The following is a 20722-nucleotide window of genomic DNA, read 5'->3' on the forward strand; positions in this document are numbered from 1 at the left end:
TGCTCAGCTTTGCTGGGTAGGTGATTCTTGGTTGTAATCCTATCTCCTTTGCCCTCCGGAATATTATATTCCATGCCCTGCGGTCCCTTAATGTAGAAACAACTAAATCTTGTGTTATCCTGATTGTGTTTCCACAATACTTGAATTGTTTCTTTCTGGCTGCTTGCAATATTTTCTCCTTGACCTGGGAACTCTGGAATTTGGCTACAATATTCCTAGGAGTTTTCCTTTGGGGATCTCTTTCAGGAAGTGATGGGTGGATTGTTTCGATTTCTATTTTGCCCTCTGGTTCTAAAATATCAGGGCATCAAGGAAGCCTTTTTCATGGGTGTGATTTCTCATTCCCATCACCCCAATTCATAGAATCTTTTCAGGTTGTCTTTAATAGAAGTGACCTTTTCTTGTTTAAGAACAGGTTTCCCTAAAAGAGAATTCTGAGAAGATGGCAGAGTAAGTCAGAAAACTTTTGGCTCTCCAAATTTCCTCCACCAAAAAAGATATAACATCACCTCAGAGCAGAAGAGTAAAGGAGTTGTCCTCCTAAGACAACTTGAGAAGACTCCAGGAAAGACCCAACCTCTACTGGCTGACATTAGGCCTGAGTGAAGGGCAAACACCTCCAGGCTGACTCTGCAGAATCAACAAACAAGTCCTAGGGGCAACTGGGTTGAGAGGCAGCCTCAGCCTCAGGACCTTTAATTTTGCAGACAGAGTGTGTGGGGAGGAGGGGAGGGGAGGGTGTAGGGGGTGTCTGATGTCTGAGTGGGAGAAGATTGACCTACCTTCCACTCTCAAGGGACACCAAGCATAGCTGAGCTGACTCAATTACTAACCAGACTGCTGACTGGATGCGTCCCAGGCTGTGGCTGGGGGAAAAGGGAGTTAGCACATGCCTGGTGGGAGCAATAGTGAGGGGCAGGGACCCTGCTGACTGTGGGCAATTGCAGGAAAGCAGAGTCCCTGGTTTCAGTTCTGAGGCAGAGAGGACAGCTGTGGTCTGTAGCCACTGGAGGGACCACAGGAAACAAGATCATTTGTAGGACAGTGTGGCTGGGGGCCCTGCCTGTGGCTTGGGAGTAGAGAAGAGACCCCAGGGTTGAGCCCCAAGACAGACCTCAGAAAACAATAGTAGGGGAGACCTGGGGCTAGGGGCATCATTCCCCATACCTTGGAACTGCAAACTGATTACACTAATAGCTGCTAAAAACAAAATAAGACAAAAAATAAATAAATGGAAATAAGTAAGCAAAGGAGAAGGAACTCAACCATAGATGGTTGCTATGGGGATGGAGAAGCTCTGAGTTCATATTCAGAGGAAGATAATGGAGCTTAAAAAGTCACTCCTTTTTCAATGAGAAACTTAAAATGGTGACAAGAATAAAAAGAGTTCTTTAAAAGGACTTTAAAAAGCAAACAAGAGAGACTGAAGAAAATTAGAGAAAAAATAAGAGCAATCCAAGAAAATCAAGAAAATTAAGAAAATTATGGAAAGGAAGTCAACTGATTTGATATGGAGAATCAAAAACTTAAGAAAATATTTCCTTGAAAACTAGAATTGGAGAAGGGGAAGCTAATGACATTCTAAGACACCAAGAAATCATGAAACAAAATCGAAAGAATGAAAAAAATAAAAGAGAAAGTTAAACATCTCATCAGAAAAACAATCATTCTGGAGAACAGATGGAGGAGAAATAATAGAAGAAAAGTCGAATTACCTAAAAATTATGATTAAAAAAAGAATCTCAATAGAGTATTAACAATAAATTATCAAGGAAAATTGCCCTGAAGTTCTAAAACAAGAAGACAAAGTAGAAATAGAAAAAAATCTACTGATCACCACCTAAAAGAGATCCCAGGAGGAAAACTTACAGGAATATCATAGCCAAGCAGGTTAAGTAGAAAATATTGGAATTAATAAGAAAAAAAATTTGAATATTATGGAGCTACAATAAGAATTACATAAGACCTATTAGCTACTATATTGAAGGACTGTAGGTCTTGAAATATTATATTCTGTAGAGCAAAAGAGCTAGGGCTATGGCCAAGGGTAATTTACCCAACAAAGTTAAATATAATCTTGAATGGGAAAAAAAATGGACATTTAATGAAATGAAAGACTTTCAGGTTTTTGTGACAAAAACCCCAGAACTTAAGGGAAAATTCAACATATAACACCTAGGAGAAATATAAGGTAAACATGAAAGACCAAATATAAGGGACTCAATGAGGTCAAACTGTTTACTTCATATATACGAAAATATGAGCAGTACTCTTATGACTGTCATCATGATTTGTGTAGTTTGAAAGAAAGGCTTGGGATGAGTTGAGTATGATTGGGTAATTCTAAAAAAATAAAATTGTAGGAAGAGATAAAAAGGAGTAATTATCTCATAAAAATGAGGCATAAAAGGAAAAATTGATACAGAAGAAGCTGGTAGTAGGGCGGATGGGTAGTGCTGGAACCTCACTCTCATTGGGAATGGGTTAAAGAGAGAAATTATATATTACATATAAATTACATACATATACACATACATTCATACTATCTAAAAGGGTATAAAAGTCTTCTAAATTCAGAAAGAAACAAAAGAGCAAGGGGATAAGATGGGGAGAAAGGATAAGGGAGGGATTTTTAGAGGGATGGGTAGGTTAAGGAATAGGAGGGCAAGGTAGCAGATAGAAGTAAAACAGAGGAGTGAGGAGAGATAGGGTAGATGGAGTGAGGAGAGATAGGGTAGCTGGGGTGAGAAGGACAGTGAGGAAAAATAGGAAGGAGGAAAATACACAACAAGTAATTGTAGCTTAGAATGTGAATGGGACAAATTTACCCATAAAATGGAAATGGATAGCATATTAAAAGTCTGAATTCAACAATGTGTTGCTTTCAGGAAACATTATAAAAATGAGAGATAAAAAAGATAAAACAAAGGGCAGAAGTTGAATTTATTAGGTAAAAAAATGATGGATAGTAATCATGATCTCAGACAAAGTTAAAGTTAATCAAAAGCGAAAAATAGGGGCAGCTAGGTGGAGCAATGGATAGAACTCTGGCCTTGGGATCAGGAGGATCTCAGTTCAAATCTGACCTCAGACACATAACACTTACTAGTTGTGTGACCCTGGGCAAGTCACTTAACCCCACTGCCTAACAAAAACCAACAAAAAAAAAAAGTGAAAAATAAAGAAACTACACTGTGTTGGCAATAGCATTCAACATTGTTTTAGACCATTTAAAATACCTAAACAGAAAAAAATATATCCGAGCAAATAACTGCCAAAACAAACACAGAAATTATATGAATATAAACATAAAACACTTTTTATACAAATAAACTCAGATCTAAATAATTGAAGTAATACTTATTGTTCAATTTATTGCTCAAGCCAATATAATTTTTAAATCATAATTCTACCTAATTAATCTATTTATTCAATGTCATCCCAATTAAATTACTAAAAATTATTTTTCTGAGTTAGAAAAAATAATTACAAAGTTCATTTGGAAGAGCAAAAGGTCAGGAACTTCAAAAAACCAGGAAAAAAGATGTAAAGGAAGTAGATTCAACAATCTCAGACTTCAAACTATATTATAGGGGAGAACAACGCTGAAGTACAAAAAGGATAATTTCAACTATTTTAAATTAAAATTTTCTTGTATAAATAAAACCTATGTAGCCAAGAATAGAAGAAATGCAGAAAATTGGGGAAAAAATTTTCATAGACAATGTCTCAGATAGGATATGATTGGGTTGGAATATTGCCATGGTGTAGGAAATGAGCTGATGTGGAAAAACATGGAAAGACTTGGACCTAAGAAGGAAGATGCTTTCCACCTTCAGAGAAACAGATGACAAGTGGAAATAAACATGGTATTCTTACATATATGTTGTAAGAGTGTATATGTATATATGTGCATGTTTACAGATATCTATGTATATGTATATATCCATGCTTAATTGTAGCCTTCTTTAGGGTAGACGAGGAAGGGAACTGAAAAAAAATAAAGTAAAAAGCGCACAGCAGAGAACAAAAGAAAACCAATAAGGAAGCAAAGAAAAGCTGGCCAGCTTTGAAAACAACATATAGTATTTATTATATAGGTTTTCTTGAAATGGAAATTTATTGTTTTATATTGAATCCTCTCTTATGGTCTGCTGTGTACATGGCAATGTTTTTTTCTTTTCTCGTTTTGTATTTAAGTTTAAACTAAAAAAAAAAAATTACAAAAAAACAAAAACAAAAACCGGTCTCCTTACTTACAGGTCCCACCTCACAACTGATCAGCACCAGAGCTTTGACCACCTCTATTTCCCACCTGTGCTGGTTCTTTCCTCCTTTGACAACCTGATTCTCCACCCCCAACATCCTGGGGACTAACCCTATTAATGCCAAACTGAGAACGGACACTCGTATCAGCACAGCCCATTATCTCTCACAACTCTAGTGTTCAAGATCCACCAGTCTTGGCTCTCTGGTAGCTGGGATGACAGGGGTGTGCCACCATGCCCCCCCTCAGAAACAGCCTCTTCTATGAAATTTTCAAGAATTGTGCAAGGCAATAGTCTATCAATTTCTGACTAAGGTCAAACCATGATTCTGATTTACAGATACATGGAAATGTATATACTTTAATTTTGTTATGGTAATTTTTATTTACTTTTTTGTTTTCAACATTTACTTCCACAAGATTTTGATTTCTAAATTTTCATCCCATCTTGCCCCTCCCCTCACCCCAAGATGGCATGCATTCTGAATACCCCTTCCCCTAGTCTGCCTTCCCTTCTATTTCTCCCCCCCTTCTCTTATCCCCTTCCCCTTCAATTTTCTTGTAGGGCAGGATGGATTTCTGTAGCTCATTTCCTGTATTTCTTATTTCCCAGTTGCATGTGAAAACTTTTTTTTTTTAAACATGTGTTTTTAAAACTTTGGGTTTCAAATTTTCTCCCTTCCTCCCTCCCCACCCACCCTCATTGATAAGGCAAGGAACTAAATATAGGTTATATATGTGCAGTTATGCAAAACACTTCCATAGTAGACATGCTGTGAAAAACTAACTCTATTTCCCCTAATCCTATCCCACCCCCCATTTATTCTATTCTTTCTTTTGACCCTGTCCCTCCTCAGAAGTATTTGCTTCTGATTACCCCCTTTCCCAATCTGCCCTCCTCTCTATCATCCCACTACTCTCTTATCCCCTTCCCCCCACCCATTTTCCTGTAGGGTAAGACAGATTTCCATACCCAACTGAGTGCGTATGTTATTCCCTCCTTAAGTCAAATTCTATGAGAATAAGATTCACTCATTCTCTCTCACCTTCCCCCGTTTCCCCTCCACTGTAAGAGCCTTTTCTTTTCTGGGTTTTTTTTTTGTGAGATAATTTACCCTGTTCTACCTCTCCCTTTGTCCTTCTCCTAGTATAATCCTCTCTCACCCCTTAATTTTATTCTCCAGATATGACCCCTTCATCTTCAACTCACCCTGTGCCCTCTATCTATCCATCCATCTATCTATCTATCTATCTATATACGTATATATAATTTTTTCCCCTCCAACTACCCTAATACTGACAAAGGTCTCATGAGTTACAAATATCATCTTTCCATGCAGGAATGTAAACAGTTCAACCTTAATAAGTCTCTTCTCTTTCCTGTTTACCTCTTCATGTTCCACTTGAGTCTTGTATTTGAAAATTAAATTTTCTATTCAGCTCTGGTCTTTTCATCAAGAATGCCTGAAAGTCCTCTATTTCACTGAATGACCATTTTTCCCCCTGAAGAATTATACTCAGTTTTGCTGGGTAGGTGATTCTTGGTTGTAATCCTATCTCCTTTGCCCTCCGGTATTATATTCCATGCCCTGCAGTCCCTTAATGTAGAAGCTGCTAAATCTTGTGTTATCCTGATTGTGTTTCCACAATACTTGAATTGTTTCTTTCTGGCTGCTTGCAATATTTTCTCCTTGACCTGGGAACTCTGGAACTTGGCTACAATATTCCTAGGAGTTTTCCTTTGGGGATCTCTTTCAGAAGAAGATCAGTGGATTCTTTCAATTTCTATTTTGCCCTCTGGTTCTAAAATATCAGGGCAATTTTCCTTGATAATTTCTTGAAAGATGATGTCTAGGCTCTTTTTTTGATCATGGCTTTCAGATAGTCCAATAACTTTTAAATTCTCTCTCCTGGATCTATTTTCCAGGTCAGTTGTTTTTCCAATGAGATATTTCACATTGTTTTCTAATTTTTCATTCTTTTGGATTTGTTTTACAGTGTCTTGATTTCTCATAAAGTCACTAGCTCCCAATTGCTCTATTCTAATTTTTAAGGAAGTATTTTCTTCAGTAATCTTTTGGACTTCCTTTTCCATTTGGCCAATTTTGCCTTTTAGGGCATTCTTCTCTTCACTGGCTTTTTGGACCTCTTTTGCCATTTGGGTTAGGCTATTTTTTAAGGTGTTATTTTATTCAGTATTTTTTTGGGTCTCCTTTAGCAAGCTGTTGACTTGTATTTCATGATTTTCTTGCAATATTCTCAGTTTTTCCTCTACTTCTCTTACTTGCTTCTCAAAATCCCTTTTGAGCTCTTCCAAAGCCTGGGACTGATTCATATTCTTCTTGGAGGCTTTGGATGTAGGAGCTTTGGCTTCGTTGTCTTCTTCTGGTTGTATGTTTTGATCTTCTTTGTCACCAAAGTAAGATAATATAGTCTGACTCTTTTTGCGCTGCTTGCTCATGATCCCAGCCAATTACTTGAGTTTTAAACTCTTTGTTAAGGTAAAAGTCTGCTTCCAATGTGGAGAATGTACTATCCCAAGCTTCGGGGGTTTGTATAGCTGTTTTCAGAGATACTTCTAGGGACCTGAAAATTTTCAGTCCTTCCAAGGTGGTATGATAAGGGGCAAGGTGTTTTCTCTCCACCGCCACAACAAGCTTCACCACATCAGCATTCCTCCTCGCCCCAGGACTGCCCCTCAGAACTGTGACCCAGATCCAAGCACAGGTAAAGCAAGAGATTCCTGCCTCAGCACTGGCAAAGAGATCCCTGTAATCCCCCTCTGATCAGCCACTTGATTCCCCCTCAGTCTGTGGGCCAGAAGCTCAGGAAACAGCCATGGACCCCGGGGTGGCTGAGACCTGGTTTCTTCTCTCACCAAAGTCACAGACTTTTCCCACTGATCTTCTAAGTTGTCTTTGACATTTGTGGGTTGAGAAGTCTGGAAACTGCCACAGCTGCCTGCGATTCAGTCCTCTGAGGCCTGCTCCAGGTTTGCTACAGCCTGCACGCCCACGCCACCCCACCCTCCTTTCCCAGCCCAGCCTGATATACTTTTCTGATCAACCATACAGGTTGTCTTGGGCTGGAAATTTGTTTCACTCTGTCTCTTTGTGGGTTCTGCTGCTTTAGAATTTGTTTAGAACCATTTTTTATAGGTATTTAGAAGGGTTTGGGGGAGAGCTCAAGCGTGTCACTGCTTTCCCTCCGTCATCTTGGCTCTGCCCCCCTACTTTAATTTTTTTTACAAATTATATTCATTACTATAGAATATATGGCCTATCAATCTGTGCAAAATAGTAGCAAACAAGAGTTTTTCCATCCAGCACTAAGTTCTATGTAGAAACAAAGACACTTTCATATTTGTCTTTAGGCCTCTAAGACCTAGCACAATCTTTAGCACATGGTAGGTGTTTGATAAATGCTTGGTGAATGATAATTCAGTTGATTCCTCTCTTTCTCTCAATTTGATGTCCTCTAAGTTGACAAAGACAGTCATTTGTCCCCTTATATAATCAAACTTCTAAAATAATGACAAAAAATATGGTTATGATTTTAAAAAGGAATCTTACCTCTTCTAATTCTCTTTCTATTTGAGTTTTCCTCCTTTGAAACTGCCTTATTGTTTTCAGTTCTATCTGAATTAAGCCAATTTCTTTGGTCTTTTGATTGTATTGCCCCTCCAACTCATTAATTTTTACAGAGTAGTGTTCTTGCTGTAAATAAGAAATTAAGAAAAAATTAGTATAAAGTGTTAGTGTTTAGTATTAAGAAAGATCAGTAGATTCATATGTTTTATTGAAGCTCAGTGTAATAAGAACATCTAAAAAATGGTACAGGAGGTAATTTTTACACCTGAACAAGAGCTAAACCTAGGATTAGAGGTTGCTAAGTGGACAGAGATTGAATGTCTAACAGGAGAGAATATCTATCAAGATATTACAACTAATTAGATGGAAAATATGCTTCTGACTAATTTTCTGGTTAACTGAGAGTTAAACTGAAAGCCTCTTCTGTTTTAGCCTTTGTGCTGAAAATCTTTTCTACTAAATTTTAAGCTCTATGATGGTAGCATATATTGTCTTACTTAATTTTTTGGTCTCCCTCAGAGTTTAGCCAAGTTCTATACTGTGCAGGTACTTAATGTTTGACTAAGTTAAAGTAAAATATATTTTTGTGTCTTATTAAGTATAGCAGAGTCAATCTTTTCCTAAAGATCATATTTTCATAGGGTTATTATTAATGTAACAGATACTCATTATATAGGATTATTAATATAGATTGGTAGGAGACTGGATTGAATCTATATTAAATTAGAATATACTGCAGAAATCTTTGGGGTTTTTCATTAAAATTTTGAAATTTTTCAACTACATCTCTGATATTAATTTGTTTTAGCATACTGTATGTTTGCCTCTTTTTGATTAGGCAAAGTATAATTAAAAAAAAAAAACATACTTAATTGTGGGTACTGATTGAGACAGTGCTCCCACATCAGTGATTTTTCCAGGCAAATAAAGTTTGCTTCTATACGTACTGATATTTTTAAAATTTTTAACTGTTTTCATTGGAAATTTTTCTAAAATGTACTATATTTTAGAATACTTGTCTTGTTAATCAGTGCATATTATGCATCAAGGATCATTAATCTTCTTGTGAGGAAGTGCTGAGATTACTGAGGACGGGGGTGAGAGGTATAAAGGAAATAATTAGCTACTGATAGTTCAGTATCTGAGTATAGGAATGATTGCATTAAGCATACAGTGGAAGCTATCCAATAAAAGGAGTATATTATGGAAACAATCAGGAGTGAAGGAATCAATCTATATTGGTTCTTATAGTATTTATTAGGTGTATAGACAGGCATTTGCCAATTCTGATCACCAAGCTAATCAGTAAGCTCTCCATGTTTAGATGTAGTCTTATCGGTTAAGGCCTACAAGCACGATTTCTATACTATCAGAAATTCTAGTGCTGACAAAAACAATTAGAAGAGAAAGAGTGGGATGGTAAAAAATAGGATAGCACTAATAATCAATTTACAGTCCTATCATGTAGGTCTTTGAGACCTATATAATACCTAGATTCTGATTTGCAGCTTAGGGGCCCCTGTTATACATAATTTAACCCTTTCTTAATATATTCAATTACCATTATGCATATTATTTTATATTTTACTATATAGCAATAAAGTGATACACTCAAGGGCTATAGAAATATTTAGGGTTATTTTTTTCCCATTCTTAAGAATGCATGTTTCTTTGCTAGTTCATGTCTATTTTTTCTTTTATTTTGCTTCTAGCTGCCACTTGTTTATTTTTCACTTTTTCAGCATACTCTTAATCTCCTACTTTTTTACTTCTTATCTGTTGCAGGGTCACAAACAAGATAAACTTTATTAGAAGTCCCTGTGGAATAAGAAGGACCAGATAGGTGGCATTATAGATAGAGCACTGGACTTGAAATTAGAAGACTCATCTTGATAAGTTCAAATCTGGCCTCAGACACTTCTTAGCTATGTGACCCTGGTCAATTAACCCTGTTTGCCTCAGTTTCCTTATATGTCAAATGAGCTGGAGAAGGAAACAGCAAACCACTCCAGTATCTTTGCAAAGAAAACCCCAATGGTTCACAAAGAGTCAGACATGACTGAGATGAATTAACAAAGTAGAAAAAGAGTCATAGGACCCGACACTTAGAGATGAGATTGTGGAGGTCATCTAGCCCAACATTCTCATTTTACAGATTAGGAAACCAAGGCCCCAAGATATTAAAGGACTTTGCTAAAGTCACACAGATAGAAAGTAGAAGAGCATGGATTTAAAAGTAAACCCTTTTATCCAAAGTCAGCACACTTTCCACTGACATACATTGCCTCCTTCTAAATGAAGGCTTTCCGAATGCATAAAATACATGAATTTGATTTAATGCATAGCCTTTGTGACAACTATTTGGGTTGCTCTATGTCCCCTTTGTTTTTTTTTTTGTTTTTTGTTTTACTATTTCAGGATCTCAACTGTGCTCTGAACTACGGAGACTATCAGAAACATTACCACTAGAGAAATAGTGTTGCTGAGTACAAACTACTCACCAGAATTTCCCTGTCAATCTTGGATTTGTCATTTGCATCTAATATCTGTTGTTTCAGTTGTTCAATCTATATTAAAATAGAAACGGAGAACTATGAAAATGAAGAAAATGTTCTATACTGTACCCCTACTATGTAGCCTAACCTTCAAGTGCAATTAAAGTCACTAAGTTGATAGAAGAGGACCAAAAAAAGTCTGACTTAAAAGAAGCCAACTGGATTCTCATATCTGCTGCTACATTCAATTTATTACATTATCTTGTTTTGGTTGAAGTATATAATGAAAATCTAGTCTTCCAAAGATATGAATTTGAAAAAGGGACCATTTTAGTAGGCATTTTAGTACCATTTTCTTCGATAAAAGTCTTATGTCCAAGATATACAAGGAATTGATTCAAATTTATAATAAGAGCCATTTTCTCAACTGACAAACGGTCAAAAGATATGAAAAGGTAGTACTCAAAGGCAGATATCCAAGCTTTTTACCAGTGATGTTAAAAAAAAAATTCTAAATCACTAATAATCAGAGAAATTCAAATTAAAGCAACTCTGAAGCTGCCCATATTCACCAAACAACCAAAACCAGAAAATAACAAATATTGCAAGGGTTACCTGGAAAAAAATTGAAAAAAAACCCTCACCTTTCCTGATGATTCAGTTACCATTAAGACCATTATTTTATATTTTACTACATGGTAATACAGTGATACACTCAAGGATTACAGAAATATTTAGTTTAGTTTTTTTTTTCTTTCCTACACCTAAGGAAGATATATTTCTTTGTTCTCATAGTTTGTATCTAACTCTTAGAAGCTAACTCTTGGGCAAAGTCTTCTAATTTTCTCTGTGCTATTTAAAAGATGTTTCTAGGATATAATGGAACCACCAATAATCATTGATGAATTCAATACACTATATTGTGCTTTTTCTTTCTAGTCTTTGTTTCTTCTGTCTTTATGAAAATCTATGTAGGAAAAATCGGAACATCTGCTAGATAAAGATGTTTATATTTCTAAGGCTATTGATAAAGAAAAGAAAATGGGAATATGGCTGGCACTGATAGGTATAAACTAATACCCAATTATTAATGGTAAATATACATAAATAAAGGTTTCGTAGGACACAGAGTGTCTGCAAGAATTTTAGAAATTATCGTATGTCTGATCTAAAATGTCACTTTAGAATTAAACAGTACAAGTTCTGTGTTCTTTGAAGATGTCCTATATGGTTACATTGTGGTTGCTAACTAAATAAATAATTTGTCAATATTTAATCTCAGTTTTATAATTCTCCTAACTTCTTTACTTCTCATATTTTTATAATAAATTGACTTTACTAAAGGTGGGAATTGACTGAGGAAACTGTAGCACTCAGGCACAAAAAAAGGGCAAACATTCAATAACAGTGTTGAGCTTAATATTTATCCCTACATTTTCAAGGTGTTTTTAGGATTTTAGATCTTTCCCCCAAAACATCAAAACATGCCCTCAAAAGTATGAAACTGAGACCTGGTTCTTGATTTTGAGAGCTTTTACTCTAACTTTTGCAAAACATAAACGTATACTCACAAATTATGTAAACAAAAAGTAAGAATTACAGGACCCAAATTTGTATTTCATATTTCTAAATAAAGTATTTTAAAGGATTTATCAATTTTAACAGCCAGAGTAGAGTGGAGAACGGCTAATGTACTGACAGATTCAGGCAAAATTACATTAAAAACTGAAAAACTTCATAACTGTCACTGTAAAATATCAAATAAGTGCTTAATGCATACTGGAGAAGAAGGAAGAAAGCCCTAAGAATTGAGAAGGTCAGGGCTATCCAGTAGAAGGCATTTAAGTTGTGTTTGTATATCCTAGAAGAGCTCCTTAGCAAACTTAAGTTGGTCCACCAGCGAAACTACTATATATATTCAGTAGTGGTGGTTGGTGGTCGTCCTTTGTTCTCGAAGAGGACAAAAATGACATCACTATGCTAGAGTCCGGTTCAGTGTGTCCAACCGGGGCTGATATATTCAGTAAAATAAGATTCAAGAAGTTTTCTACATACCAAAAGATCTTTTTGCAAATCTTGCCTCTTTAAGTAGCTTAACACAGCCATTGTATCTTTTTCCATTCTGTACTGCTGTCTCTTCAAGTCCTCATTACATTGTGCCAATCTCCGAACAGCCTCACGATATCCATCCCGGGACATTTCTGAGACTTCCAATCTGGTCTCCCAAAGGGCAACATTAGCCTTGGCTCTCTCTAATTCTATTTCTTCCCTTTTTGTCAGCTTCCTGAATGAGAATAGTATATTCATAATTAGTATATTTTCCCCTCTAGGGCATAGTTTTTTTTAAAATCTCTCTTGGCAAGTATAATCCACTAACATCAAGGTTGAGTATTAAAAAGCTCAAAAGTTTCCTAGATGGCCCAAGATGCAGAAATAATGTGGTCTGATGTTTTTTGGCTCTACCTCCCCCCCCCCCTTTTTTTTTTGCTTTTGGTGAGGCAATTGGGATTAAGTAACTTGCACAGGGTCACAGAGCTAGTAAGTGTCTAGTCTGAGGCCGAATTTGAACTCAGGTCCTCCTGACTCCAAGGCCAGAGCTCTATCTGCTGTGCCACCTAGCTTTCCCAACTCTACCCCTTTCTAACTGGTAGGAGTGGAAATAAGGTAGAGAGCAGCACTCTACAGGAACTGCTAGAACTACGGAAGCAAAGTTATGGAGCATGGTAGTTTTAGGAGACAGCAGAGATGGCCTAACAGGGAAGAGGTGTTAACCTAGAGTCTATGAACTTACTTTTTAAAAATATTTTTATAACTATTTCAATATAATTGTTCATTAAGTCATTAGACTTGAAAAACTGTCTAAAAATAGCATGTATTCACACAAAGAGAAAAATTAAAGAAATAAGTAAGAGGTTTATTTCTAAAAGGAAGAAAGTAAAAGGGAAAGCCCCTGGTCCCTCTACCCTTTCCTGTCCTAACACCTAGTCAGCCATCTCACTGATTCCCTTGTACACCCGAGAATCCCTTGCCCCCTTTATCTTTCATCTTTCCCATCTTACTAATTCATAACCCTGGACAAGTCCCTGTAACTACTTTCTACAATCCCAATTCAGGATTTCAGGGGGAAATTGAGAAAAAAAAATGGGCCAGCTGATTCTACTACAAATTCATTCTAAACCAGGCATTCTTAAGCTTCTTAACCGTTATGAATCTCTGGCAATCTGGTAAAACCCATGGACCTCTTCCCAGAATAATGTTTTTATTATTTGGAGCAGCAAGGTGGCACAGTGGATAGAACACTGGGCCTGGAGTCAGAAAGACCTGGGTCGAAAGCCCACTTCAGACACTTAAAACTATGAAATTAAAAAAAAAAAAACTTTCACAAAATTATCTCCTCCCCTATCCCATCCTCAAGTCCTTATCAGACTTAGACATCATTTACAGTCATACATAGCAAAACAATGGAGAACAGACTATCTAAACAAATCAGAACTTGACAGAATGAAAGAGTTGTAAAAAGGAAGCAGAAAACTCTAGGGGAGGAAATCTCCATCTCAACAGAGAGAAAGGAGGGACATGAAAAGGAAAAAGAAAGATCCTCAACTGCCAGCCTTCTCAGCCCATGGGGAACATGTTTACTACTGTTCTCTGGATGCTACTCTCTGGTTTCAAGTATCCCATCTGTCTGTGGTAGACATCTGGTCTCAGTCTCTGCTCATCTCACTGCCTCCAAACTTTGCTCAGCTGCAAGATCTCATACTCTCTCATCCCACAACTTAACATGATTTGTCAACTCTTTCTCTCCAGAGAATTATCTCATTCGTCTCTGGAAGCTGGTAAAAGAGGCTACACTTCAATTTTCACCCACCCACTTCCTTAAACTCTTATTTCTACCCCATCATTTAACTGAAATTGCTCTCTTGAAGGTGACCTACTAAGACTCATTAGCAAAGCCTTTACTTAGTCCCCATATTTTGTAATTTATTTACATAGCTACAATATTTGATAAATTTGCCTCCCTTCCTTGAAGGCTGTTAAGGGGTGTATCAGATTTGTAGTCAGGAAGATTTCTTCCCCTGTAAAATGGGGATAATATTAGTACCTACTTCCCAAGGTTGCTTTGAGGATCAAATAAGATAACATGTAAAGACCTTTGCAAACCTTAAAGTGCTATATAAATACTAGTTGTTATTATTAAGACTCCTGCCTTTATTTCCAGGAACTATCTAATTTCCTACATATTAAGCCCCATAATTTGAATTCCAATTCAACATCTCCAACTGCCTATGCAATATTTCAAATGGAATATCCAATAAGAATCTCAAACTCAGTATGTCCAAAACAGAACTCATCACACCACCACTCTCCTTTTTATTTTTATTCAGAGCACTACCACCTTTCCAGTCATACAGGTTCACAATTTCAATGTCATCCTTGACTCTTCACTCTTACCCTATTATCCAATCAGTTGCCAAATCCTATCATTTTTACCTCCATATTACCTCTCATATCCACCCAACTACTCTAGTCATTTGACTATTAACCCAGTTCAAGGCATCATCTCTTCATGACTGAACTACTGTCATAGTAGTTCTTATGGTCACATCAGTCAATACTTAAAAGAAATTAATTCAGGCTATTCCTTAGAAGGTCAAATACTAAAGCAGAAGCTCAAATGCTTTGGCCACATTATAAGAAGATGGAACTCATTGGAAAAAACCTACACGAAGGTAAAAGGAAAAGGGGATGGGAGAGGATGAGATGGATAGATAGTGTCATGGAAATAATGAACATTAACTTGGACAGACTTTGAGAGACAGTGGAAGACAGAAAGGCCTGGTGTGCTCACAAAGAGTGAGACATGACTGAATGACTGAGCAATAAAATGGTCTCCCTGCCTCAAATCACTCAGGTCTGACCACGTTACTTCTGTACGCAATGAATTCCAATGGTTCCCTATTGCCTCTTGGATCAAACGTAAGTTCCTCAGTGTGTCTGTTAAAGCCCTTCACTACGGGGCTCCTACCAACTGTATTATATACATTACTTCCATTCCCAAACTGCACACCCTAGGTGAAGCGGCCATCTTGCCGCTTCTCACACGTGACGCTTTCCCGTCTGTTCCCGAGCCTTTGCACTGGTCTCTCTCCTCATGCCTGAAATGCTCTCCTATATAAACTCCATCTCTCATACTTCCTCATTTCCTTCAAAACACTGCTTAAGAGAGACCTTCTACATTAACCTACATGAAGCTTTTCCTGAATATCCCAGCTACTAACGCCCTTTTTCTAAAAGTTGACATTTCTTTTCATCTTGTATATACTTACTTATGTCATGTGTTGTCCATTGCATATCTCTTGTCTATACTTATCACTGTCATCCAGACAGAATATGAGCTCATTAAGGGTAGGGACTGTGTCATTTCTGCCTTTGTGTCCCCAGATAGCGCTCGGCACAAAGCTTATTGATTGATGTATGCAAGATTCCACATCCAGTAAAGAGTAAAGCAGCAGCCCGCTGCTGCTCTGACCCAAACCCAGGTCAAGAACTTGCAGAACTTGGGGTAGAGAAGAGGGGCAGTGGGGGAAGTTGGGGTGTAGAATCAGACTTTGTTCTCAATCGGACCAAGTTCCCAACTTGGTCCCTGAGAGTCTGTAACAGGACAACACTAAATATATCAAGAAAATAGCAACAGGGCCAGCCCAGTACTTCTCTCCAGAAGTGCGCAGAACCTGGCCCTAACATCAAATCTGAAAGCAGAAAGAAGACTGGAAGAACAAGCAAAAATAAATAAATGAAAACGAATGCTACCACAAAAAGCTGTTAAGGCAATAAGGATACTCAAGATACAAAGCCAGAAGAAGAGAATGACTAAAACATCTACAAACATTGCCTTAGGGGAAAACACAGCTCAGGAACAAATTCAACTAGAAGTTAGGGAAGAAACAAAGAGTTTAAAATAAAAAGTTAAAAATGTTTTATCAATGAAATGAGAGCGCTAGAGGAAAAAAAAAAGATATGAGAGCTAGGCAAGAAAGAATTGGAAAGGGAATTAATAGCTTGGCACAAGACGTACAAAGCCTTGACCAAGCAATAAATTCTCTGCAAATTCAATTGGATGAAAGAGAAGACAATGACTCCACGAGGCATCAAGATATATTAAAACAAAGTCAAAGGGCTGAAAAAATGGAAGAAAACTTAAGAAAATGCATAGTAAAAATAATCGACCAAAGTGATCAAAAAGAAAAAAAAATTCAAGAATTATTGCAGTACTTAAAAGCCATGACCAAAAAAAAAAAAAAGGCTGGACATATTTCAAGAAACCTCAAAGGAAAACTGCAAAGATCTCTTATAACTAGAGGGCAAAGTGGGGGAAAAAATCCACCAGTCACCTCCTGAAAGAAACCTCCAAATGAAAATTCCCAGAACACCATAGTCAAGATAGATCTAGAGCCTTCAGGTCAAAGAAAAAATACTTCGAGTAGTCACAAAGAAAGAATTCAAATACTGAGGAGCCATAGTCAGAATCACATCAAATTTAGCAGCCACTACCATAAAGGCAAAGATAGCTTAGAATATGATATTACAGAAGGCAAAGAATATAGGTTTCCAGCCACGAATAACTTACCCAGCAAAACTGAATATAATCCCACAGGCCAAAAAAGGTGGGGGGACCTTTAATGAAACAGAGAACTTCCAAGCATTCCTAAGAGAAAAACAGAGCTGTGCAAAAACTCTGAAATCTAAGGGACCAAATGAGGATGAAAGGTTTGCATTCTAATATGGAGAGATGATACATATGTCCCCTCTGAACTCTATCATCATAACAGGTCACAGAAGAAGTCTAATTAGGCAGAAGGCCTAGCAATGTTTCAGTTATGTCTTGATAATCTTAAATAAAGAAAGGAAAGGGGAAGGTGGAACAGTAAGAGGAATACCTTATGAGAATAAGGGAAAGGAAGGTTTGGGAAAATTATCTCCTATAATCAAGATGCACAAGTAGAAGTCTATACAAAAAAGAAGGAAGGGATGGGGGAAGCAGCTGACACTAGAACCTCACTCTCATTTACGTATCTATTTTACTCAATAGAGAAAAAGGAGGGAATCTGAAGAGGAATTAGAGAAAGAGTATATTAAGGGAGGGACCAGTCCTAAGCAAAACAAACTCAAAGATGGGTGGCAAAGAACTGAAATCTGAGGGGGCTTCCATCAATTAGAGAATGACTGGACAAGTTATGGTATATAAATGTGATGGAAATACTAACGTGCCATAAGAAATGATGAAAGGGATGGTTGCAGAGAAATCTGAGAAGATATGTATGAACTGATGCAGACTAAAATGAACAGAACCAGAACAATTTATACAATGACAATACTCTAAAGACAAACAACTTTCAAAGACTTAGGAACTGTGATCAGAGTAATAATAACAGACCACAATTACCCACCTCCCGATAAAGAGGTAAAAGACTGAGTATAGAATGAGGTGTGTGTGTATGTATATATCAAATATATGTATGTATATATGTGTATACATACATATGTATGTATCATATATGATAGATATATAATCTGGCCAATGCAGAAATTTGTTTTTATTTTAAATTGTCAATAAATAAATTCTGTTTTATGACACAACATGAAGAACAGCCTTTTGGAAGCTCCTTGTTTGGGAAGCTAAGAATGGGAAAGTAGATAAACTCATCCACTCAAACTGTCTGAATTCTGCTTTATATATTTACCAGCTCTGTGATCTTAAGTCATTTAAACTGTGAGAGATCTCATATGTTAAGTGAGGACTAAAATAGGACCTATCCCACATAACTAATGTGAGGATCAAATGTGATAATGTGGGTAAAAGTGTTCTACAAACCTTAAAGAGATATAAATGTAAGCTATTATTAATAGATCATATCAAATGCATGTTATTACTGCCTACAAGCAGAAATTTGCAGATTTGTAAATGAGTACCCAATCTACAAATGGCCAAATCATCCTTGTCCAAATGGAAGAATTGTTTTAGGATCATTCAAAACCATTTGAACTTCTTCACTGAAGTTTGGATAATAGGAGGAGGGTTTCTTAACCTGGGGTATGTGAAGCTTTTTTTTTTTTTTAATATTTTGATAACTTTTTCAATACATTTTGTTTCCTTTTGTAATGTTATGTGTTTTATATTATGCATTTAGAAACATTATTTTGAGGAGTCTATAGGCTTCACAAGGTTGCTAAAATGGCACCCCTCCCCCCCAAAAAAAGTTAAGGACCCTAGCACATAAGTTCACAGGATTGAGTGTCAAGAGGTCCTCCCAGTTCAAAATTTGGGTTCTGAACTCTCCCATTCAACTATGTGACCTTAGGCAAGTCACTTCTTCATCTGTATTAATAATAAAAATAACAGCTAGCATTGTGGTGTTTTGACATTTGCAGACCACTTTACAAATATCATCTCATTTGATCCTCACAACAACCTCGTGAGGTAGGTGCTGTTATTATCCCCATTTTACAGGTGAGGAAACCGAGGCAAAGGGAGGTGGAAGTGACTAGGCCAGGGTCACACAGCTAGTAAGTATCACCAGCGCATCTGAACTCCACCACCTAGCTGCCTAAGTAAAAAACCTGGAGCTGAGTTTTTATCTCAGTCTTTTCCAGCTCTAACGTTTTGTGATTTGGAATCCCCTGTAGCCCAATATCTTATGAAAAATCGCTTCTGAACATAGAAAACATTAGGGACCTGCGGTTCGCCTCCCTTTACCAGCCCACCCCTCCTCTACCTTCCTGCCTCTTCACGGGGGTGTACTGGTAAATATTTAACAACTAGCTCTACCCCTCCCCCTCCAAAAAGAAAAATGGGCACGACACAGTTTAATTTGCATTATGAACATTTTCTCCATCAGCTTTTTAAGTCTGCTCAATCAACAAAACTATGGATCCAGCGCTGATTTGTAGCGTCGGTCGATTTTCGAGGTGTAAAATGCCCTCACTGAAAATTTAACGATCGGCTCCGAGCGGGCTGCAGCACCTCCCTCTACCTCTAGCGGGTGCCCAGGTCCCCAGGGCAGGGCCTGGAGACACAACCAGAACTCAAAGCGAATCGCCCCGCCCCCAGCCCCGCCCTCGAAGAGCCCAGCCCCCAGCGGGCCTCGCGGGTCCCTCCTTACTTCTCTTTCTTATCTCTGCCTTTCTTCCCTCTCTGCTTCCCTCTCCCCTTCGCCATGTTGGTCGACTCGGCTCTTCTTCAAACCTCGCCTCACAAGGCCTCCGAGGAGAGCCTCCGCCGCGACCACCCCTGACACCGTCGACTCTAGTCTGTCGCTAAGGAAGCCTAGAGCAGTTGCCCAGGACACCCCGAACGCAGGCACGCGCACGCACGCACACACGGAAGCACGCGCGCGCTCACCGCCGGAGAGCGGGGCAGGGGGATGACGCGGCGCTCGGACGCCGCCGCTGCCGCCTCGCCTCCGCCTCCGCCACCGCGCCTGCGGGCTGCGTGGGGGGGTCTGTGTCACCGGGGGCGGGGCCGGCGGAGAACGGGGAGGGAGGGAGGGGAAGAGGAGAGAAAGGAGGGGGGGGCACCGGGGCTGGGGGTGGGGGGGCGGGAGCCTGGCGAGCGCGCTGCTGGAGGTGGCCCGGCGGGAAGAGCCCTGGACGCGGTGAGTGACTTCGGCGCCGAGGAGGGGAAGGGACGTGAGAGCCTTAGCGAGGGGGGATCCGGAGCGGGGAGGGTCGCTGCTCGCGGGACCCGGACCCCAGGCCTGCCGGCGGCGGGTGACAGGACGGGGGGTCGGCGGCCCGAGGTGGGACGGGGCGGCTGTCCTTCGGGAGACCCGGCTTGTACTTGGGATGTGGACAGCGCCCGACCGGCCCGGCTCTGGGGCAGTGGATTCCGCTACTTGTGTGTGTGTGTATGTCTGTGTGTGTATGTATGTGTGTATATATACGTGTGTGTGTGTGTGTGTCCGTCGACCTGAACTGTCATTTACCAGGTCCCCAAGCGAAAGCCGCTACCCTCTTTGCTCCATCTCTCCGCTTCCCGTTCTTCATCTAATTAATGATCCCTGCTTTCCATTGGGGGGGGGTCTTTGCGGTTCCCTTCTCCCCATAGCTCCAGCCTCCTGCTAACTCCTCTCAGCAAGGCTGTGGTGCTTCTTGGATAACTCACTCCCTGCTGCTTCCCAATTCATTCTGCCAAAACGTTTTCCAGATTGAGGCATTTGTGGGCAAAGGGATGCATGCCTGTGTGCCTAGCCCTTATGCATTCAATCAGTGTGTAGTTTTTTAAGCACGGACTGTGTGCGGGTCTCTCTGCCAAACCCTGGGAATACCAATACAGAGAATGAAACAATCCCTACTTGCCGTGAGCTTACATT

General features: G+C 38.8%; 2 protein-coding genes across 3 annotated transcripts in view; one reads left to right on the plus strand and one right to left on the minus strand.

The window, feature by feature from the left end:
* BBOF1 (basal body orientation factor 1) overlaps positions 1-19675 on the minus strand; it is a 63471-nt gene extending 43796 nt beyond the window's left edge. The window contains exons 1-4 of the mRNA XM_027844865.1: positions 19514-19675; positions 12408-12636; positions 10359-10424; positions 7840-7983 (exon numbers count right to left, since the gene is read on the minus strand). Of these exons, the coding sequence (XP_027700666.1) occupies positions 7840-7983; positions 10359-10424; positions 12408-12636; positions 19514-19569 (495 nt within the window). The 5' untranslated portion in view covers positions 19570-19675. The remainder of the gene's footprint in view (positions 1-7839; positions 7984-10358; positions 10425-12407; positions 12637-19513) is intronic.
* A 287-nt stretch (positions 19676-19962) lies between these two features.
* ENTPD5 (ectonucleoside triphosphate diphosphohydrolase 5) overlaps positions 19963-20722 on the plus strand; it is a 34282-nt gene continuing 33522 nt past the window's right edge. Inside the window, exon 1 of one of the 2 annotated variants that reach the window (XM_027844864.1) lies at positions 19963-20005. The gene's annotated coding sequence lies outside the window, so the exon portion shown is untranslated. The remainder of the gene's footprint in view (positions 20006-20722) is intronic. The other variant, XM_027844861.1, reaches the window with a different exon arrangement.

Source organism: Vombatus ursinus, unplaced genomic scaffold (assembly GCF_900497805.2).
Source record: "Vombatus ursinus unplaced genomic scaffold, bare-nosed wombat genome assembly UNPS02014945.1, whole genome shotgun sequence".
Taxonomy (NCBI): domain Eukaryota; kingdom Metazoa; phylum Chordata; class Mammalia; order Diprotodontia; family Vombatidae; genus Vombatus; species Vombatus ursinus.